Raw genomic sequence first — 24,897 nt, 5'->3', positions numbered from 1 at the left:
AGCCAAATGCTGTGAAAAAAACTTGCACAGCACTGGCACAGACCTGCCTGGCAAAAACTGATAGGAACTGATGTAACTTAGTCCTGAAAAGGACTGCAATTACAATTACTCTTTACTCCCACAATCTATCTATTTAAGAGCACAGACCTGTCTGATAAAAGTCATAGGAAATGATGTAACCTAGTCCTTAAAAGGACTGCAATCACAACTATTCCCTACTCCCAAGCTATCTGTAGATTTGTGCGAAAATTGGCTTGAAATTAACAAGGTATAGTGCACACAGCAACAGCGGTGCCGTCTAACACGCAGCTGCAGCAGTGAGAAAATGGTGGCGACGGGGAAAATGGCTGGGTCTTATAGGGCAAGGACATGTGACATACACTGCCAATGACACATGCCCTTGCTTGTGTGAAAAAAAGCACTTCGCTCCGTGTGTGCGCTGCTGATAGGCTGACAGATTGCACCTCCCCACTGTAAATGCGGGAAAGAGAAAAAAAAATGGAGTTCTTCATTATTCCTGCAGAGATCCATCCCCTGCCCCTCCCCCCACCCCGCTGTACACTCAAACTGCGTATTAACATTAATTTTCATCATTACTGAGAAAAAATCCAGTTATGATTTTGGTGCACGAACAGTTATCGAACATAACCTCGAACAGCCGAATTTTTTTCAAATCGTTCGGGTTCGCCGAACGGCTCGAACACCGCCCAAAACAGCTCGAATTTCAGATTGGCGAACAGTTCGAGTCGAACAACGCTCATCTCTAGTCAAAAGCAAAAGAAAAGTCAGATGCTATAGAATTTTTACAGGATGAACAGGGTGAATTGGTAAAAAATTACGTTGAGAAGGCTGAACTTTTAAATTCCTATTTTGTATATGTCTTCAAGAAAGAAATTGTAACATGAACTGATCTTCATGGTGCTATCGAAGGAATACAAGAATACACATTATCTATAAACAGAGAGATGGCGAGTGTGAAGACCCGAGGGTCTTCCGTGGGCATAATACTACTCAGACAAGACAGGGTGAGGGTAAAACAGTGTGGCAATATTTTATTGAACCACTAAACAGACAACAAACATATAGAACAGTCTGAGAAAATATCCGAGATGGTGAAAAATTACACAGTCTCACCCTTCCGCTGGCCTATTGAGAATAGAGCAGCTGTGACTTTGGGACTTCCAGCATCAACTACCTCAACTAGTGGCCCCTCACTTTTGGCGGGTCTCCACAGAGAAGAGGTAGCGGCAAGCTTATGAAGCTGACAGTCCATCGAGGTACAAGGCCAGGAGACCCGAGGGTCTCAACCTGGCCTCTTCGATAGTTTCCATTGGGCCAGATGACAGGCTGCTCCCAATCTGGCTTCTCCGAATGTCTCCATGGTTTCCAGGCGATGGAGGGTCCCACCTGGCAACCCCAAACAAAATAGCCATGGTGCCAGGTGACCTCATTGTAGCAACCCTGATACCTAGTTGTATCCATGAATTCTCTGATGGTCAATGAAGCAGATCAGTATCCTTCCAGTCAGAACTATATACTTTTAGGCTGGAAACCTATTGTGTCCCTATTGTGTAGAATCAAAATCTGAGGATGCTATCCATCTTCTGTCCTGAGGAATGTCTCTCTGATTCTCCTTGATTCTCTTTGCAGCAGCATAGAAAACCCTTTTTATATTTACATATGTGGCTAAGGTTATTAGTCACAAGTTGGGGGGAAGGTGCAGGGCTCACTCAGGTCTCACTGTTTGAGCTAATCCCCCTGCTCTTGTAAATAAACTAGCTGGGTTAGTACAATATTCAATTAGCATAATAACAAACATCAGTGTCCCAAACACTGAGTCACCGTCCTTCTTGACCAACCCTCCCTCTAAACAATCTCTCTCTTCTCCAGTCCATTCTGAATGCAGCAGCCAGGGTCGTATTTCTATCAGGCCGCTTCACCGATGCCTCTACCCTGTGCCAGTCATTGCACTGGTTACCCATTTACTACAGAATACAATACAAACTCATCTCTCTCACCCACAAAGCTCTCCACAATTCTGCACCGCCCTTTATCTCTTCCCTCATTTCTGTCTATCACCCTTCCTGTGCCCTTCGTTCTGCAACTGATCTAAGACTAACATCCTCCTTAATCCGAACCTCGCTTACTCCGTCTCCAAGACTTCTCTCATGCTGCGCCAGTTTTCTGGAATGCACTACCTCAAACAATTTGACTAATATCTAGCCCCCATGTTTTAAACGTGCTTTAAAAACACATCTGTTTAGACAAGCCTATGACCTCAGCTCACTAACATAACTCTCCCCTGTTCCCTCCTAAATGTTAGTCTTAATCTGCTCCTGCCTATTCCTCTGTCTCCACATCCTTCATGCACCCAATAGCACACAGTAACTGCACTTAGATACTGATACTGGCTGAAGGAAGACAATGTTCTATCTATTGTGTCCCCCTATTTCCATATAGATTGCAAGCTTGTGAGCAAGGCCCTCACTTCTCCTGTACTGTTGAATTATGATACATTGTATTGTTTTATTGTCTGTACATGTCCCTACTTAATTGTAAAGCGGTGAAATATGTTGGCGCTATATAAATAAAAATTATTGTTATTATTAACCAAACAAACACACACATTCAAAAGTCAACAAAGATAATAGTGTATTTCTCCTGGCTTAACAAATCTTAACGTCTGGCTAATTAAGATTAGAAGCGGTGTCGTCACAGTGAGGGAACACTTAGCTAAGTTATACGAATATAAATCTAGTTGTCCAGATAAATTACATCCTAGGGTATTAAAGAATTAGCAGAGGAAATTGCAGAACCACTAGCCAGAATCTTTGAAAAATCCTGGAGGAGACATCCCAGAAGATTGGAGAAGGGCAAATGTTGTTCCTATCTTCAAAAAAGAAAAGAAGATGGAGCCTGGAAATCACAGGCCAGTGAGCCTTACTTCTATACCAGCAAAGATCTTTGAACAAATAATTAAACAGCATGTATGCAAGTACTTGGATAAGAATACAGTAATTAACCAGAGCCAGCATGGCTTTGTAGCAACCAAGTCATGCCAGATTAATCTAATTTCCTACTATGATGAAATCACTGAGAAGCTGGATCAGGGAAATGCGGTAGATATAGTAAGTCTCGACTGCAGCAAACCATTTGATAAAGTATCTCATACTATCCTTATTGAAAAATGACCAATTATGAGATTGACAAGGCTACAGTTAGGTGGATTCATAATTGGCTCAGTGATCTTACGCAAAGAGTGGTAATAAATGGTTGGTCATCCAATTGGAAGAGTGTTTCAAGTTGGGTACCACAAGGCTCTGTCCTGGCCCCAATGTTGTTCAACATTTTTATAAATGATCTAGATAAGGGAACTGAAGGTAAACTAATCAAATTTGCAGATGATGCAAAGCTAGGAGGGATAGCTAACACTACAGAAGACAGAGAAAGGATTCTGAAGGATCTAGATAAGTTTGAACAATGGACAGCGACTAATAAAATGGTAATTAACAGGGAGAAATGCAAGATCCAACATCTGGGCAAGAAAAAGGAAAATTACAGTTACAGATCTGGAGAAATAGAACTAAGCAACAGCCCTTTTTTAACACTTGAGTCAACATTTTGCTGCAGCAGCAAAAAAAGGCAAATACAGTTCTGGGATGTATTAAGAGAAGCATAGTCTAGATCACGTGAAGTAGTTATCACTCTGTACTCCTCCTTGGTCAGGCCTCATCTGGAATAGTGTCCAGCTCTGGGAACCACATTTTAAAAAAGACATTGAAAAACTGGAGCAAGTTCAAAGAAGAGCGACCAAAATGGCGAGAGGACTACAAACTATGTCCTATGAGGAAAGGTTAAAGGATTTAGGAATGTTTAGCTAGCAAAAAAGGCTAAGACGAGTCTTAATAGCGGTCTACAAATATGTGAAGGGATGTCAGAATGTAGCAGGAACATCCTTACACTCATTTGCACATGGAAACACGAGAAGCAATGGAATGAAACTGAAAGGGAGAGGATACTGACTAGATATTAGAAAAAACATTTTGACAGTGAGGGTGTTCAATGAGTGGAACAGGCTGCCACAAGAGATGGTGAGCTCTCCTTCAATGGAAGTCTTCAAAACAGAGTCTGGACAGACATCTGTCTGAGCTGGTTTAGTAAATCCTGCAATGAGCAGGAGGCTGGACACGATGACCCTGGAGGTCCCTTCCAACTCTAACATTCTATGATTTTATGAACAGGAAAACGGCTTTTTTCCTGTGTGGGTCCTCTGGTGTCTAACAAAATGCGATTTCTGGTTAAAACATTTCCCACATTCTAAACATGAAAAAGGCTTCTCTTCTGTGTGGGTTCTCTGGTGTATAACAAGATTCCATTTCTGGATAAAACATTTCCCACATTCTGAACATGAAAAAAGCTTCTTCCCTGTGTGGGTTCTCTGGTGCTTAACAAAATCTGATTTGTCGTTAAAACATGTCCCACATTCTGAACATGGAAAAGACTTCTTACCTGTGTGGGTTCTCTGGTGGCTATCAAGATGCACTTTCTGGTTAAAACATTTTCCACATTCTGAACAAGAAAAAGGCTTTTCCCCTGTGTGGGTTCTCTGGTGCTTAATGAAATCTGACTTCTGGTTAAAACTTTTCCCACACTCTGAACATAAAAATGGCTTCTCCCCTGTGTGAGTTCTCTGGTGACTAACAAGGTGTGATTTGCATACAAAACATTTCCCACATTCTGAACATGAAAAAGGCTTCTCTCCTGTGTGAGTCCTCTGGTGACTAACAAGGTGTGATTTGCATACAAAACATTTCCCACATTCTGAACATGAAAAAGGCTTCTCCCCTGTGTGGGTTCTCTGGTGCTTAATGTAATCTGACTTCTGATTAAAACTTTTCCCACACTCTGAACATGAAAATGGCTTCTCCCCTGTGTGAGTTCTATGGTGACTAGCAAGGTGGGATTTGCATCCAAAACATTTCCCACATTCCAAACATGAAAAAGGCTTCTCTCCTGTGTGAGTTCTCTGGTGACTAACGAGGTGTAATTTGCATACAAAACATTTCCCACATTCTGAACATGAAAAAGGCTTCTCCCCTGTGTGGGTTCTCTGGTGACTAACCAAATCTGATTTCTGGTTAAAACATTTCCCACATTCTGAACAGGAAAAAGGCTTCTCCCCCGTGTGGGTTCTCTGGTGCTTAACCAAAGCGGATTTTTGGTTAAAACATTTCCCACATTCTGAACAGTAAAAAGGCTTCTCCCCTGTGTGAGTTCTCTGGTGATTAACCAAAACTGATTTATGGTTAAAACATTTCCCACATTCTGAACATGAAAAAGGCTTCTCCCCTGTGTGAGTTCTCTGGTGTATGACAAGATTCCATTTCTGGGTAAAATATTTCCCACATTCTGAACATGAAAATGGCTTCTCCCCTGAGTGAATTCTCTGGTGCTTAACAAGATCTGATTTCTGGTTAAAACATCTCCCACACCTGGAACAAGAAAATCTATTGTCCGCTGTGTGAATTTTTTGATGTTTAAGTAAAGACTTTTCGATGGGAAAACTATTTCCATATTCTGAACATAAAAATGGCTTCTTTGCTTTAGGAGTAGTTTGTTTTTTAATGCTTATTTTGTGACTTTGAATTTCCTTAGTAGTCGCTAATGAATCAGAAGACAGATCTTTGCTGTGAAGGGACGATGGTATATCTGGAGTAATGGCATTCACTTCAGTTGTATCCTGTGTGATATCAAGCTCATCCCAACATGATGATGATGAAGATGTCAGCTGTCCCTCTGGTCTCCTGGCACAGACATCTGCTAAGAATAAAACCAATTGTTATTTTTTTTAATAAAATATCCTTGAATTTTATATTTTTGAACATTTCTACTTAAATTGTCCGTAGAAATGGCAAGTTATGTAAAAATATTGTATTATTCACCAAGACAATGACAGTTCACAGTCTAATAGACTGTGTCCAAAGAACATTTAGCAACCATGTATTTGGCATTGATGTAGTGAGAAGAACCCACTTAATTTACGGTGTGTGTCTCCTGGAGCACAATCTGGGCACTATGTGTTGGGTAATAAAATGGCAGATTTGCTATTTTCACTCTCCAACATCCATGGCGTGCTAATTTCCGGAACGTGGCTGTGAAGTCAAATTCGTCACTACTCTATGGGGATTTCTACTGCTCTGGTTTTCTGCCATTTTGTTGTATTAGAACTTCAGCAATTGGTGTGTCCCATTTTCTCTGGGATCAGCTCCTGCGACGTCTGCTTCTCTCAGCAGACGGCATTGGTGATAGAGGAGAAGACAGAATCAAAAGCTCTGGGCAAGACGGGCTCCCTTCATCCCCTAAGATTAGGGTTGCTGGGACCAGTAGTACCATCCAGTCTGGCAGTATGTGCTGTCCGCTGAAGTAATCTGCTCCCTACTTCAGCCAATGGGAAAGCACCGCACCCTACTAAATCTCAAAGCATATTGCTAGAAGCTACCAGATACAGCCTTGTTCTCCTCTGGTTCAGTCCTCTGTGCTCAGCTCCCGGCTTGTGTATTTGTTCCCTGTTGTGACCTCGGCCCGTTTACTGACTACTCTTGTGTCTTCTGAGTTTGTATTTTCTCTGCCCTCCTGGTAACGACCCGTCTACTTGATTATTCTTCTTCCCATCTCACTCCACAGAACATCAGGTAGCACCATGGCCCAAGTGTAGGGGTCTCTGAGTAAGTCCAGATCCATATGGAGGGGTTAAAAAAGTTAAAGGATGATGGGCAAAACTGTGACCAAACCCAATAACATAACTACTGAAATGATGAAGCTCAACTGTATTCTTCAGAAAAAAAAAGAGTAACTAGTGGTGAAACCTTTTTGGGGTAATTAATAGTATGGGGCTCGGTGGCTCTTAGCAATGTAAACCATTGTAAGGGCCAATATTTTCTATCAGATGAGTTTTAAGAAGAAATATTAGACATTTAAAGAGAACTTTTTATAATACTGCAGAGCCGAGGTGTCTTAAATTTAAATCTTGGGCATTTGGAAGAGGAAATGGAGACCTTTTTTAAAGACTACCAGGGAGTTACAGACTCACATAAGTGAGGCCGGCCGATCCCATCACAATCAAGTTATCATACAGAATGAACCTGTTAAAAAAAGACATAAAAAAATATGATACATCCTCAACAAGAACGTATGTTTGGGGGGAGAATGCCAACACTAAACCGGAGTTGCACTCATTTATGATAAACCATTGGAGCTACTATGAGTCCTGACCAAAAGAGTAAAGAAAGTATTAGCGCCCCCATTTCAGGAGAGATTGAGCAGTAATCTGAATTCCTTAGGATTGAAAACATAATGGAATTTATGACGTTGAGTGAATCCATGAAACCAGGGCTGGAGCCAACACATCTCCTGCAGGCGTGAATAATTGTATATTACAGCCATCAGCCACGCACAGCTTAGAGATATATCATGGCACAGGTGTAATGTTTTCTGTATAGTTTATCACAATCCTGTTTAAAGTTAGTTGGTTTAAAAAGAAATTGAAAAGTCAGGATAAAGGGAAACTCTGCTGTTATTGTACAGAAATTCACACTTGGCCTCACTGCACATTTAATATTTTCAATCATAAAAGTGAAGTTTGGCCAGAAAGACTGGACCTGGTCTTGTAGGGACCATATGAGGACATTCAGCGGCACAGAAAGGAGAGATATCAGGGATCTAGGAAGCCAACAGTATCATTACTCTCCGCTTTCTATTAGAGGCCCATCAGAATATTTTTCTGCAAGTGATTTTCTCACTTGTTAGCACATTCTGCATAAACTGTCATTTGGCTTTGTATTTTATAGATATAGACAGGTAAGGGTCAGCGTCTCCTAATTCCAGGGGGTAGGTGGATCCTCCAGGTTGTAAGTTCTGTAGAAAAGGGCTTTCATTACCCAAAGTCATTTGAACAGTTTTGGATGGAGGAGAATGTTGTGATCTGGAAGCAAAATGGTGATCACACGATTGTGATATGGCCGGACTACACCACCGATAAAGCAGCCACAGCCGGTGACAGAGAAGAATCTGTGACTTCTCTGCATTTAGTGGTCACTACTCACCTGGGTAGTCATATGTAAGAATCTCCTCTTTACACCACTCATCACCCCTCACATATGTCTCTGTAGTATTAATATGGGTCTGATCTTCACCCTGAAACAAATATTGTAAAAGTCACAGACAGATGGAGAAGTCACATGTATGATCAGCTCTAATCCTGCCATCTCCACCGTTCTCATTACACAAATATAAAACATATAATACTGGTGGATAAAACAAGACTGAGCACAAGACCTTCACAGCCGTCTACACATCATAGGGGAGATCTCATGACACCTTCTCTCCATCTACCTGATGATCCTGAGGAACATTGGGATCTTCTTGTTTACAGTCCTGTGGAAGAAGAGGACGGGGACATCTCTCTGGTGTTGTCCTCTTACTGGATAGATCTGGAGGAAACACATACAGGGACTGAATTCATTTTTTACACATAATTAGATAAGATAATTATAGGCTGTGTGTATTTAGTCCTGTCTATTACCTGGTGATGTGAGGGGCTGGGGAACCTCCATCATGACGTCTTTGTACAGATCTTTGTATCCTTCTAAATACTCCCACTCCTCCATGGAGAAATAGACAGCGACATCCTGACACCTTATAGGAACCTGACACATACAATGATACAGTCATCCCCCGATCCCTTCATAGCAGTATAATGTCCCAGCATTCCCAGCAGTGTCACCTCTCCAGTCAGCAGCTCAATCATCTTGTAGGCGAGTTCTAGGATCTTCTGGTCATTGATGTCCTCATGTATCAGGGGGTGAGATGGAGGTCCTGTGATTGGGCTCAGGGGTCTTCCCCATCCCTCAGACACAGGGTCCTGACAGCGCTCACTAGAGGTCTTCTTCACTACTGTGTAATCCTGATAATGGAGAAACACATTAATAAATCTCACTCCAGACATTTCCAGAGTCCTCACCTCTCCAGTTCTGTCCATCTGTTATTTCCATAGATAAGAATGATGTAATGTGACGTCATCAGAATCTCTCACCTCTCCAGTAAGCCGGAAGAGGATCTCTAGGGTGAGGTGTAATATCCTCTCCGCCATCTTGTCTCTGTCCATATCCATCCTTAATAGGTGATTCAGAAAAATTCTCTTAATATAGAAGATCTTCACTGAGAGGATCCGATATTGTAGAGACCTGAATGAGAAGAAGATGAGCCGATATAACATCATAAAGAATTCTGTGTATTAATACAATTACTGGAGACAATAAGGGAAATATATCAGGAGATAGAATGTGTAGATGTTGTATTCTCTAGTCTTTTATGGACTGGAACACAAGTTGAATTGATGACTTAGACATCTCCTCCATACTTCCAATCACTGGCTAAGTTGGCCACTGCTTCAGTAAGAATCACCCAGAAACCCAAGCAGCAATGGTATTTTTATTATTTTACAACATTCTGCTTTTGTCCCTGACGTACTAATAAAACCTATATATTTTAGGCCACAGACAACAAGCAGTTTCTTCCTCAGAGTCTGCAGCTAAATACGTGTCTTATAGACTCATCTTCCATAACGCTAATTCTCGTCATATACATTACACGTGACATGAGAAAAAACAACTTCATAATGACGACGACATCTTCATCTTCTAATACGGCTCTAGAAACAAATTTGGACAGAGTCCGTCACTAACTACATCATCACCGACTGTCCACATGAATGTTTCCCGTCTTTCCCAGGTTATAATCGTTTATCACGTTAGATCTCATTTATAAGAGCTTGTTTGTAAGAACACCAAGACAGGAGTTATTTGATGCTAATGTCTCCTTGTACAGTGTTTTTTTTCCTGGATATTATGTTTCTTTTAGCATTTTCCTGTAGGCTTCCATATATTACATGAAAAACACCAAAAAAAGAAAACCAAGTGTTAAAACACAAACTAAAATTGGGGTTGGCGGGACTGTGACAACATTATACTGTATGTGGGGGGGGGGGTATTGTGGGAACATTATACTGTATGTGGGAAGATGGCGGGACTGTGACAACATTATACAGTGTGAGGAAATAGAGGTACTATGAGAGCATTATATTGAGAGGCTTAATGACCGCAGTCGCTCCTGTGACCGGGCCCAGCCACCACCAGCCCCTGCTGCAGCAGGATGTGTGTTCTCGGACTGACATTCAGCTTAGTGCCACAATACACGCTACCGACCAATCAGAGGCCAGCAGCTGACATCGGCATGTACGTCATTAGGGGCGCATGGAAGTGACATCATCTTCTCCTGTCGCTTCCAGAAAAAAAGACACCACGCGGCGAGGGAGCGGAGTGAAGGGGAGTATAATGTTTTTTTTTTAAATCAGCGAGTACATGGAGCCCTTGGCCATACTACTACATGTAAGAGTGTGGGCTGTGCATTACACTACATGTACGGACTATGGGCTGTGCATTACGCTACATGTACGGACTATGGGCTGTGCATTACGCTACATGTACGGACTATGGGCTGTGCATTACGCTACATGTACGGACTATGGGCTGTGCATTACGCTACATGTACGGACTATGGGCTGTGCATTACGCTACATGTACGGACTATGGGCTGTGCATTACGCTACATGTACGGACTATGGGCTGTGCATTACGCTACATGTACGGACTATGAGCTGTGCATTATGCTACATGTACGGACTATGGGCAGTGCATTACACTACATGTACGGACTATGGGCTGTGCATTACGCTACATGTACGGACTATGAGCTGTGCATTATACTACATGTACGGACTATGGGCTGTGCATTACACTACATGTATGGACTATGGGCTGTGCATTACGCTACATGTACGGACTATGGGCTGTGCATTACGCTACATGTACGGACTATGGGCTGTGCATTACACTACATGTATGGACTATGGGCTGTGCATTATACTACATGTATGGACTATGGGCTGTGCATTATACTACATGTATGGACTATGGGCTGTGCATTACGCTACATGTACGGACTATGGGCTGTGCATTATACTACATGTACGGACTATGGGCTGTGCATTACGCTACATGGATGACTATGGGCTGTGCATTATACTACATGTATGGACTATGGGCTGTGCATTATACTACATGTATGGACTATGGGCTGTGCATTACGCTACATGTACGGACTATGGGCTGTGCATTACACTACATGTACGGACTATGGGCTGTGCATTACGCTACATGGATGACTATGGGCTGTGCATTATACTACATGTACGGACTATGGGCTGTGCATTATACTACATGTATGGACTATGGGCTGTGCATTACGCTACATGTACAGACTATGGGCTGTGCATTACGCTACATGTACGGACTATGGGCTGTGCATTATACTGTATGGATGACTATGGGCTGTGCATTATACTACATGGATGACTATAGGCTGTGCATTATACTGTATGGAGGATTATGGGGAGTGCATTATACTTCTGTTATGGGGCCCCATTACTTCTATGTTTGCCCCTGGTGAGTGTAATAGTTTATTTTTTTTCTATACACTAAAGAACAGAGGCAGAACGGAGGACATATATCAGGATGGGGCCTAGGATAAGGGACATACATATACAGTGGGTACGGAAAGTATTCAGACCCCTTTAAAGTGTTCACTCTTTGTTTCATTGCAGCCATTTGGTAAATTCTAAAAAGTTCATTTTTTTCTCATTAACCCCTTTACAACCCAAGGTGGTTTGCACGTTAATGACCAGGCCAATTTTTACAATTCTGACCACTGTCACTTTATGAGGCAATTACTCTGGAACGCTTCAACGGATCCCCCTGATTCTGAGATTGTTTTTTCGTGACATATTGTACTTCACGATTGTGGTAAAATTTCTTCGATATCACTTGCGTTTATTTGTGAAAAAAATGGAAATTTGGTGAAAATTTTGAAAATTTTTCAATTTTCAAAATTTGAATTTTTATGCCCTGAAATCAGAGAGATATGTCACACAAAATAGTTAATAAATAACATTTCCCACATGTCTACTTTACATCTGCACAATTTTGAAACCAAAATGTATTTATTTTTATTATGGAGCTATAAGGGTTAAAAGTTGACCAGCGATTTCTCATTTTTCCAACAAAATTTACAAAACCATTTTTTTAGGGACCACATCACATTTGAAGTCACTTTGAGGGGTCTTTATGCCAGAAAATACCCAAAAGTGACACCATTCTAAAAACTGCACCCCTCAAGGTGCTCAAAACCACATTCAAGAACTTTATTAACCCTTCATGTGCTTCACATGAATTTTTGGAATGTGGAAGAAAAAAATTAACATTTAACTTCTTTCACAAAAATGTTACTTTAGACCCAATTTTTTTTATTTTCGCAAGGGTAATAGGAAAAAATAGACCCCAAAATTTGTTGTGCAATTTCCCCCATATGTGGGGAAAAACCACTGTTTTGGCTCATGGCAGGAAGGGAAGGAGTGCCATTTGACTTTTTGAATGTAAAATTTGCTTGAATAATTAGCGGACGCCATGTTGCATTTGGAGAGCCGCTGATGTGCCTAAACAGTGGAAACCCCCCACAAGTGACACCATTTTGGAAACTAGACCCCTCATGGAACTTATCTAGATGTGTGGTGAGCACCCTGAACCCCCAAGTGCTTTACAGAAGTTTATAACATGGAGCCATGAAAATAAAAAAATCAAACTTTTTCCACAAAAATTATGTTTTAACCCCATTTTTTTATTTTCACAAGGTTAAGAGGAGAAAATGGACCCCAAAAACTTTTCTGCAATTTCTCCTGAGTACACCAATACCCCATATGTGGGGAAAATACAGTGTTTGGGCGCACGACAGAGTTCAGAAGGGAAGGAGCAGTGCGTGTCCTTTTGAACGCAAAATTGGCTGGAATTGAGAGCGGATGCCTAAATAGTAGGGTGCCTAAATAGTGGAAACCCCCCACAAGTGACCCCATTTTGGCAACTACACCCCTCAAGGGGTATAGTGAACATTTTGAACCCAGAGGTACGACAGAATTTGATAACATTAGGTCATCATATTGAATAAGTTGTCATTAGTCTTGAGCGCAAGGAATTGTTTTTTTTTTTTTATGCTGTTCCGCGTGTGGTAAAATTGATAAGGCAGCTTTACTCTTCGGGTCAGTACGTTTACAGCGGTACCACATTTATATCGTTTTTCTATGTTTTGGCGCTTTTACACAATAAAAACTATTTTATAGAAATAACATTTTTTTGCATCGCTTTATTCTGAGAGCTATAACTTTTTTATTTTTCAGCTGATGGAGCTGTATGGTGGCTTATTTTTTGTGGGACAAGATGACCTTTTCAGCGGTACCATTATTATTTATATTCGTCTTTTCGATCGTGTGTTATTCCAATTTTTGTTTTTGCAGCATGATGATAAAGCATTGTTTTTTGCTTAGTTTTTTATTTATTTTTTCTACCGTGTTCACTAAAGGGGTTAACTAGTGGGACAGTTTTATAGGTCAGGTCGTTCCGGACGCGGCGATACCAAATATGTGAACTTTTAGGTTTGTTTTTTTTTCATAATAATATTTATTGATAGGGACATTATATTTTTATTTTTGGTGGATTCTTTTTTGATTTTTTAAAATATTTTACAAAATTTTTTTTTTTTTTTCATTTTTTAAACACTTTTTTTTACTTTTATACTATTTCCCACTATGGGACTTTCACTTTTTTTACTCTGATCGCCTGTATAGCATAGGGATGGACATACATACTGCATAAGGGGCATAAAGGGGGCATTACACTTTGTGGAGGCATCATACATCCTGCATAAGGGGTATAATGGGGGCATTACACTGTGTGGGAGCATCATACACACTGCATAAGGGGCATAATGGGGGAATTACACTGTGTGGGGGCATCATACATCCTGCATAAGGGGCATAATGAGGGCATTACACTGTGTGGGAGCATAATACATACTGCATAAGGGGCATAATGGGGGCATTACACTGTGTGGGGGCATCATACATCCTGCATAAGGGGCATAATGGGGGCATTACACTGTGTGAGGACATCATACATCCTGCATAAGGGGCATGATGGGGGCATTACACTGTGTGGGGGTATCATACATCCTGCATAAGGGGCATAATGGGGGCATTACACTGTGTGGGGGCATCATACATCCTGCATAAGGGGCATAATGGGGGCATTACACTGTCTGGGGGCATCATACATCCTGCATAAGAGGCATAATGGGGGCATTACACTGTGTGAGGGCATCATACATCCTGTATAAGGGGCATAATGGGGGCATTACACTGTGGGGGCATCATACATCCTGCATAAGAGGCATAATGGGGGCATTACACTGTGTGAGGACATCATACATCCTGCATAAGGGGCATAATGGGGCATTACACTGTGGGGGGCATCATACATACATCCTGCATAAGGGGCATAATGGGGGCATTACACTGTGTGAGGACATCATACATCCTGCATAAGGGGCATAATGGAGACATTACACTGTGTGGGGGCATCATACATACTGCATAAGGGGCATAATGGGGGCATTACACTGTGTGGGGGGCATCATACATCCTGCATAAGGGGCATAATGGAGACATTACACTGTGTGGGGGCATCATACATCCTGCATAAGGGGCATAATGGGGGCATTACACTGTGTGGGGGCATCATACATACTGCATAAGGGGCATAATGGGGGCATTACACTGTGTGGGGGCATCATACATCCTGCTTAAGGGGCATAATGGGGGCATTACACTGTGGGGGCATCATACATCCTACATAAGGGGCATAATGGGGGCATTACACTGTGTGGGGGGCATCATACATACTGCATAAGGGGATAATGGGGGCATTACACTGTGTGGGGGGCATCATACATACTGCATAAGGGGCATAATGGGGGCATTATACTGTGTGGGGGCATCATACATACTGCATAAGGGGATAATGGGGGCATTACACTGTGTGGGGGGCATCATACATCCTGCATAAGGGGCATAATGAGGGCATTACACTGTGTGGGAGCATCATACATACTGCATAAGGGGCATAATGGAGGCATTACACTGTGTGAGGACATCATACATCCTGCATAAGGGGCATAATGGGGGCATTACACTGTGTGAGGACATCATACATCCTGCATAAGGGGCATAATGGGGGCATTACACTGTGTGGGGGCATCATACATCCTGCATAAGGGGCATAATGGGGGCATTATACTGTGTGAGGACATCATACATCCTGCATAAGGGGCATAATGGGGGCATTACACTGTGTGGGGGCATCATACATCCTGCATAAGGGGCATAATGTGGGCATTACACTGTGGGGGCATCATACATCCAGCATAAGGGGCATAATGAGGGCATTACACTGTGTGGGAGCATCATACCTACTGCATAAGGGGCATAATGAGAGCATTACACTGTGTGAGGACATCATACATCCTGCATAATGGGGGCATCATACATCCTGCATAAGGGGCATAATGGGGGCATTACACGGTGTGGGGGCATCATACATCCTGCATAAGGGGCATAACACTGTGGGAGGACATCATACATCCTGCATAAGGGCATAATGGGGGCATTACACTGTGTGGGGGCATCATACATCCTACATAAGGGGCATGATGGGAGCATTACACTGCGTGGGGGCATCATACATCCTGCATAAGGGGCATAATGGGGGCATTACACTGTGTGGGGGCATCATACATCCTGCATAGGGGGCATAATGGGGGCATTACATTGTGTGGGGGCATCATACGTACTGCATAAGGGGCATAATGGGGGCATTACACAGTGTGGGGGCATCATACATCCTGCATAAGGGGCATAATGGGGGCATTACACTGTGGGGGCATCATACATCCTGCATAAGGGGCATAATGGGGGCATTACACTGTGGGGGCATCATACATCCTACATAAGGGGCATAATGGGGGCATTACACTGTGTGGGGACATCATACATACTGCATAAGGGGCATAATGGGGGCATCATACATCCTGCATAAGGGGCATAATGGGGGCATTACACGGTGTGGGGGCATCATACATCCTGCATAAGGGGCATAACACTGTGTGAGGACATCATACATCCTGCATAAGGGGCATAATGGGGGCATTACACTGTGTGGGGGCATCATACATCCTACATAAGGGGCATGATGGGAGCATTACACTGTGTGGGGGCATCATACATCCTGCATAAGGGGCATAATGGGGGCATTACACTGTGTGGGGGCATCATACATCCTGCATAAGGGGCATAATGGGGGCATTACACTGTGTGGGGGCATCATACATCCTGCATAAGGGGCATAATGGGGGCATTACACTGTGTGGGGGCATCATACATACTGCATAAGGGGCATAATGGGGGCATTACACTGTGTGGGGGGCATCATACATCCTGCATAAGGGGCATAATACACACTGTATAAGGGGCATAATGGGGGCATTACACTGTGTGGGGGCATCATACATCCTGAATAAGGGGCATAATGGGGGCATTACACTGTGGGGGCATCATACATCCTACATAAGGGGCATAATGGGGGCATTACACTGTGGGGGCATCATACATCCTGCATAAGGGGCATAATGGGGGCATTACACTGTGTGGGAGCATCATACATACTGCATAAGGGGCATAATGAGAGCATTACACTGTGTGAGGACATCATACATCCTGCATAAGGGGCATAATGGGGGCATTACACTGTGTGGGGGCATCATACATCCTACATAAGGGGCATGATGGGGGCATTACACTGTGTGGGGGCATCATACATACTGCATAAGGGGATAATGGGGGCATTACACTGTGTGGGGGGCATCATACATCCTGCAAATGGGGCATAATGGGGGCATTACACTGTGTGAGGACATCATACATCCTGCATAAGGGGCATAATGGGGGCATTACACTGTGTGGGAGCATCATACATCCTGCATAAGGGGCATAATGGGGGCATTACACTGTGTGAGGACATCATACATCCTGCATAAGGGGCATAATGGGGGCATTACACTGTGGGGGCATCATACATCCTGCATAAGGGGCATAATGGGGGCATTACACTGTGTGGGGGCATCATACATCCTGCATAAGGGGCATAATGGGGGCATTATACTGTGTGGGGGCGTCATACATACTGCATAAGGGGCATAATGGGGGCATTACACTGTGTGGGGGCATCATACATCCAGCATAAGGGGCATAATGAGGGCATTACACTGTGTGGGGGCATCATACATATTGCATAAGGGGCATAATGAGAGCATTACACTGTGTGAGGACATCATACATCCTGCATAAGGGGCATAATGGGGGCATCATACATCCTGCATAAGGGGCGTAATGGGGGCATTACACGGTGTGGGGGCATCATACATCCTGCATAAGGGGCATAACACTGTGTGAGGACATCATACATCCTGCATAAGGGCATAATGGGGGCATTACACTGTGTGGGGGCATCATACATCCTACATATGGAGCATGATGGGAGCATTACACTGCGTGGGGGCATCATACATCCTGCATAAGGGGCATGATGGGAGCATTACACTGTGTGGGGGCATCATACATCCTACATAAGGGGCATAATGGGGACATTACACTGTGGGGGCATCATACATCCTACATAAGGGGCATGATGTGGGCATTACACTGTGTGGGGGGCATCATATATCCTGCATAAGGGGCATAATGGGGACATTACACTGTTTGGGGGCATCATACACACTGTATAAGGGGCATAATGGGGGCATTACACTGTGGGGGCATCATACATCCTGAATAAGGGGCATAATGGGGGCATTACACTGTGGGGGCATCATACATCCTACATAAGGGGCATAATGGGGGCATTACACTGAGGGGGCATCATACATCCTGCATAAGGGGCATAATGAGAGCATTACACTGTGTGAGGACATCATACATCCTGCATAAGGGGCATAATGGGGGCATTACACTGTGTGGGGGCATCATACATCCTGCATAAGGGGCATAATGGGGGCATTACACTGTGTGGGGGCATCATACATCCTGCATAAGGGGCATAATGGGGGTATTATACTGTGTGAGGACATCATACATCCTGCATAAGGGGCATAATGGGGGCATTACACTGTGTGGGGGCATCATACATCCTGAATAAGGGGCATAATGGGGGCATTACACTGTGGGGGCATCATACATCCTACATAAGGGGCATAATGGGGGCATTACACTGTGGGGGCATCATACATCCTGCATAAGGGGCATAATGGGGGCATTACACTGTGTGGGAGCATCATACATACTGCATAAGGGGCATAATGGGGGCATTACACTGTGTGGGGGCATCATACATCCTACATAAGGGGCATGATGGGGGCATTACACTGTGTGGGGGCATCATACATACTGCATAAGGGGATAATGGGGGCATTACACTGTGTGGGGGGCATCATACATCCTGCATAAGGGGCATAATGAGTGCATTACACTGTGTGGGAGCATCATACATACTGCATAAGGGGCATAATGGAGGCATTACACTGTGTGAGGACATCATACATCCTGCATAAGGGGCATAATGGGGGCATTACACTGTGTGAGGACATCATACATCCTGCATAAGGGGCATAATGGGGGCATTACACTGTGGGGGCATCATACATCCTGCATAAGGGGCATAATGGGGGCATTACACTGTGTGGGGGCATCATACATCCTGCATAAGGGGCATAATGGGGGCATTATACTGTGTGAGGACATCATACATCCTGCATAAGGGGCATAATGGGGGCATTACACTGTGTGGGGGCATCATACATCCAGCATAAGGGGCATAATGAGGGCATTACACTGTGTGGGAGCATCATACATACTGCATAAGGGGCATAATGAGAGCATTACACTGTGTGAGGACATCATACATCCTGCATAAGGGGCATAATGGGGGCATCATACATCCTGCATAAGGGGCATAATGGGGGCATTACACGGTGTGGGGGCATCATACATCCTGCATAAGGGGCATAACACTGTGTGAGGACATCATACATCCTGCATAAGGGCATAATGGGGGCATTACACTGTGTGGGGGCATCATACATCCTACATAAGGGGCATGATGGGAGCATTACACTGCGTGGGGGCATCATACATCCTGCATAAGGGGCATGATGGGAGCATTACACTGTGTGGGGGCATCATACATCCTACATAAGGGGCATAATGGGGACATTACACTGTGGGGGCATCATACATCCTACATAAGGGGCATGATGTGGGCATTACACTGTGTGGGGGGCATCATACATCCTGCATAAGGGGCATAATGGGGACATTACACTGTGTGGGGGCATCATACACACTGTATAAGGGGCATAATGGGGGCATTACACTGTGGGGGCATCATACATCCTGAATAAGGGGCATAATGGGGGCATCATACATCCTACATAAGGGGCATAATGGGGGCATTACACTGTGGGGGCATCATACATCCTGCATAAGGGGCATAATGAGAGCATTACACTGTGTGAGGACATCATACATCCTGCATAAGGGGCATAATGGGGGCATTACACTGTGTGGGGGCATCATACATCCTACATAATGGGCATGATGGGGGCATTACACTGTGTGGGGGCATCATACATTCTGCATAAGGGGATAATGGGGGCATTACACTGTGTGGGGGCATCATACATCCTACATAAGGGGCATGATGGGAGCATTACACTGCGTGGGGGCATCATACATCCTGCATAAGGGGCATAATGGGGGCATTACACTGTGTGGGGGGCATCATACATCCTGTATAGGGGGCATAATGGGGGCATTACACTGTGTGGGGGCATCATACATACTGCATAAGGGGCATAATGGGGGCATTACACAGTGTGGGGGCATCATACATCCTGCATAAGGGGCATAATGGGGGCATTACACTGTGGGGGCATCATACATCCTGCATAAGGGGCATAATGGGGGCATTACACTGTGGGGGCATCATACATCCTGCATAAGGGGCATAATGGGGGCATTACACTGTGTGGGGACATCATACATACTGCATAAGGGGCATAATGGGGGCATCATACATCCTGCATAAGGGGCATAATGGGGGCATTACACGGTGTGGGGGCATCATACATCCTGCATAAGGGGCATAACACTGTGTGAGGACATCATACATCCTGCATAAGGGGCATAATGGGGGCATTACACTGTGTGGGGGCATCATACATCCTACATAAGGGGCATGATGGGAGCATTACACTGTGTGGGGGCATCATACATCCTGCATAAGGGGCATAATGGGGGCATTACACTGTGTGGGGGCATCATACATCCTGCATAAGGGGCATAATGGGGGCATTACACTGTGTGGGGGCATCATACATCCTGCATAAGGGGCATAATGGGGGCATTACACTGTGTGGGGGCATCATACATCCTGCATAAGGGGCATAATGGGGGCATTACACTGTGTGGGGGCATCATACATACTGCATAAGGGGCATAATGGGGGCATTACACTGTGGGGGCATCATACATCCAGCATAAGGGGCATAATGGGGGCATTACACTGTGTGGGGGGCATCATACATCCTGCATAAGGGGCATAATACACACTGTATAAGGGGCATAATGGGGGCATTACACTGTGTGGGGGCATCATACATCCTGAATAAGGGGCATAATGGGGGCATTACACTGTGGGGGCATCATACATCCTACATAAGGGGCATAATGGGGGCATTACACTGTGGGGGCATCATACATCCTGCATAAGGGGCATAATGGGGGCATTACACTGTGTGGGAGCATCATACATCCTACATAAGGGGCATAATGGGGGCATCATACATCCTGCATAAGGGGCATAATGGGGGCATTACACTGTGTGGGGGCATCATACATCCTACATAAGGGGCATGATGGGAGCATTACACTGCGTGGGGGCATCATACATCCTGCATAAGGGGCATGATGGGAGCATTACACTGTGTGGGGGCATCATACATCCTACATAAGGGGCATAATGGGGACATTACACTGTGGGGGCATCATACATCCTACATAAGGGGCATGATGTGGGCATTACACTGTGTGGGGGGCATCATACATCCTGCATAAGGGGCATAATGGGGACATTACACTGTGTGGGGGAATCATACACACTGTGTAAGGGGCATAATGGGGGCATTACACTGTGGGGGCATCATACATCCTGAATAAGGGGCATAATGGGGGCATTACACTGTGGGGGCATCATACATCCTACATAAGGGGCATAATGGGGGCATTACACTGTGGGGGCATCATACATCCTGCATAAGGGGCATAATGAGAGCATTACACTGTGTGAGGACATCATACATCCTGCATAAGGGGCATAATGGGGGCATTACACTGTGTGGGGGCATCATACATCCTACATAAGGGGCATGATGGGGGCATTACACTGTGTGGGGGCATCATACATTCTGCATAAGGGGATAATTGGGGCATTACACTGTGTGGGGGGCATCATACATCCTGCATAAGGGGCATAATGAGGGCATTACACTGTGTGGGAGCATCATACATACTGCATAAGGGGCATAATGGGGGCATTACACTGTGTGGGGGCATCATACATCCTGCATAAGGGGCATAATGGGGGCATTACACTGTGTGGGGGCATCATACATCCTGCATAAGGGGCATAATGGGGGCATTACACTGTGTGGGGGCATCATACATCCTGCATAAGGGGCATAATGGGGGCATTACACTGTGTGGGGGCATCATACATACTGCATAAGGGGCATAATTGGGGCATTACACTGTGGGGGCATCATACATCCAGCATAAGGGGCATAATGGGGGCATTACACTGTGTGGGGGGCATCATACATCCTGCATAAGGGGCATAATACACACTGTATAAGGGGCATAATGGGGGCATTACACTGTGTGGGGGCATCATACATCCTGAATAAGGGGCATAATGGGGGCATTACACTGTGGGGGCATCATACATCCTACATAAGGGGCATAATGGGGGCATTACACTGTGGGGGCATCATACATCCTGCATAAGGGGCATAATGGGGGCATTACACTGTGTGGGAGCATCATACATCCTACATAAGGGGCATAATGGGGGCATCATACATCCTGCATAAGGGGCATAATGGGGGCATTACACTGTGTGGGGGCATCATACATCCTACATAAGGGGCATGATGGGAGCATTACACTGCGTGGGGGCATCATACATCCTGCATAAGGGGCATGATGGGAGCATTACACTGTGTGGGGGCATCATACATCCTACATAAGGGGCATAATGGGGACATTACACTGTGGGGGCATCATACATCCTACATAAGGGGCATGATGTGGGCATTACACTGTGTGGGGGGAATCATACATCCTGCATAAGGGGCATAATGGGGACATTACACTGTGTGGGGGAATCATACACACTGTGTAAGGGGCATAATGGGGGCATTACACTGTGGGGGCATCATACATCCTGAATAAGGGGCATAATGGGGGCATTACACTGTGGGGGCATCATACATCCTACATAAGGGGCATAATGGGGGCATTACACTGTGGGGGCATCATACATCCTGCATAAGGGGCATAATGAGAGCATTACACTGTGTGAGGACATCATACATCCTGCATAAGGGGCATAATGGGGGCATTACACTGTGTGGGGGCATCATACATCCTACATAAGGGGCATGATGGGGGCATTACACTGTGTGGGGGCATCATACATTCTGCATAAGGGGATAATGGGGGCATTACACTGTGTGGGGGGCATCATACATCCTGCATAAGGGGCATAATGGGGGCATTACACTGTGTGGGGGCATCATACATCCTGCATAAGGGGCATAATGGGGGCATTATACTGTGTGAGGACATCATACATCCTGCATAAGGGGCATAATGGGGGCATTACACAGTGTGGGGGCATCATACATCCAGCATAAGGGGCATAATGAGAGCATTACACTGTGTGGGAGCATCATACATCCTGCATAAGGGGCATAATGAGAGCATTACACTGTGTGAGGACATCATACATCCTGCATCAGGGGCATAATGGGGGCATCATACATCCTGCATAAGGGGCATAATGGGGGCATTACACGGTGTGGGGGCATCATACATCCTGCATAAGGGGCATAACACTGTGTTAGGACATCATACATCCTGCATAAGGGCATAATGGGGGCATTACACTGTGTGGGGGCATCATACATCCTACATAAGGGGCATGATAGGAGCATTACACTGCGTGGGGGCATCATACATCCTGCATAAGGGGCATAATGGGGGCATTACACTGTGTGGGGGCATCATACATCCTGCATAAGGGGCATAATGGGGGCATTACACTGTGTGGGGGCATCATACATCCTGCATAGGGGGCATAATGGGGGCATTACACTGTGTGGGGGCATCATACATACTGCATAAGGGGCATAATGGGGGCATTACACAGTGTGGGGGCATCATACATCCTGCATAAGGGGCATAATGGGGGCATTACACTGTGGGGGCATCATACATCCTGCATAAGGGGCATAATGGGGGCATTACACTGTGGGGGCATCATACATCCTACATAAGGGGCATAATGGGGGCATTACACTGTGTGGGGACATCATACATACTGCATAAGGGGCATAATGGGGGCATCATACATCCTGCATAAGGGGCATAATGGGGGCATTACACGGTGTGGGGGCATCATACATCCTGCATTAAGGGCATAACACTGTGTGAGGACATCATACATCCTGCATAAGGGGCATAATGGGGGCATTACACTGTGTGGGGGCATCATACATCCTACATAAGGGGCATGATGGGAGCATTACACTGTGTGGGGGCATCATACATCCTACATAAGGGGCATAATGGGGGCATTACACTGTGGGGGCATCATACATCCTACATAAGGGGCATGATGTGGGCATTACACTGTGTGGGGGGCATCATACATCCTGCATAAGGGGCATAATGGGGACATTACACTGTGTGGGGGCATCATACACACTGTATAAGGGGCATAATGGGGGCATTACACTGTGTGGGGGCATCATACATCCTGAATAAGGGGCATAATGGGGGCACTACACTGTGGGGGCATCATACATCCTACATAAGGGGCATAATGGGGGCATTACACTGTGTGGGGGCATCATACATCCTGCATAAGGGGCATAATGGGGGCATTACACTGTGTGGGGGCATCATACATCCTGCATAAGGGGCATAATGGGGGCATTACACTGTGTGGGGGCATCATACATCCTGCATAAGGGGCATAATGGGGGCATTACACTGTGTGGGGGCATCATACATCCTGCATAAGGGGCATAATGGGAGCATTACACTGTGGGGGCATCATACATCCTACATAAGGGGCATAATGGGGGCATTACACTGTGTGGGTGCATCATACATCCTGTATAAGGGGATAATGGGGGCATTACATGGTGTGGGCATCATACATCCTGCATAAGGGGCATAATGGGGGCATTACACTGTGGGGGCATCATACATCCTACATAAGGGGCATGATGTGGGCATTACACTGTGTGGGGGGCATCATACATCCTGCATAAGGGGCATAATGAGGGCATTACACTGTGTGGGGGCATCATACATACTGCATAAGGGGCATAATGGGGGCATTACACTGTGTGGGGGCATCATACATCCTGCATAAGGGGCATAATGGGGGCATTACACTGTGTGGGGCATCATACATACTGTACAAGGGGCATAATGGGGGC

General features: G+C 45.0%; 1 protein-coding gene across 2 annotated transcripts; it reads right to left on the bottom strand.

Annotated features, from left to right (window-relative positions):
• Positions 1 to 1,325: 1,325 nt before the first annotated feature.
• Positions 1,326 to 9,249, bottom strand: LOC141197652 (uncharacterized). Of its 2 annotated transcripts, none has more exons than XM_073662734.1 (6): positions 9,092 to 9,249; positions 8,783 to 8,962; positions 8,582 to 8,705; positions 8,392 to 8,489; positions 8,103 to 8,193; positions 1,326 to 5,820 (listed from the first exon to the last, which is right to left on the bottom strand). In XM_073662734.1, the coding sequence occupies exons 1-6, from the start codon at positions 9,167 to 9,169 to the stop codon at positions 4,232 to 4,234; spliced, it is 2,160 nt and encodes a 719-aa protein (XP_073518835.1). In that variant the 5' UTR covers positions 9,170 to 9,249; the 3' UTR covers positions 1,326 to 4,231. The 2 variants fall into 2 exon arrangements, with proteins under 2 accessions (XP_073518835.1, XP_073518836.1); XM_073662735.1 differs by having other exon boundaries at positions 1,326 to 5,817.
• Between the last annotated feature and the right edge of the window lie 15,648 nt (positions 9,250 to 24,897).

This window comes from Phyllobates terribilis, unplaced genomic scaffold (assembly GCF_046119375.1).
Source record: "Phyllobates terribilis strain yellow unplaced genomic scaffold, ASM4611937v1 Scaffold_85__1_contigs__length_6476398, whole genome shotgun sequence".
NCBI classification, from domain to species: domain Eukaryota; kingdom Metazoa; phylum Chordata; class Amphibia; order Anura; family Dendrobatidae; genus Phyllobates; species Phyllobates terribilis.
Note: the sequence above shows the minus strand (reverse complement) of the source record. Positions and strands in the feature narration are given on the sequence as shown.

Excerpts from the sequence above, each read along its gene's own strand:
- LOC141197652 (XM_073662734.1), bottom strand. The coding sequence starts at position 9,169 with ATGGATATGGACAGAGACAAGATGGCGGAGAGGATATTACACCTCACC. Across the intron at positions 8,706-8,782 it reads TTGAGCTGCTGACTGGAGAG|GTTCCTATAAGGTGTCAGGA; the intron begins GTGACACTGCTG and ends TGTATGTGTCAG. Across the intron at positions 8,194-8,391 it reads ATGTTCCTCAGGATCATCAG|GGTGAAGATCAGACCCATAT; the intron begins GTAGATGGAGAG and ends TATTTGTTTCAG.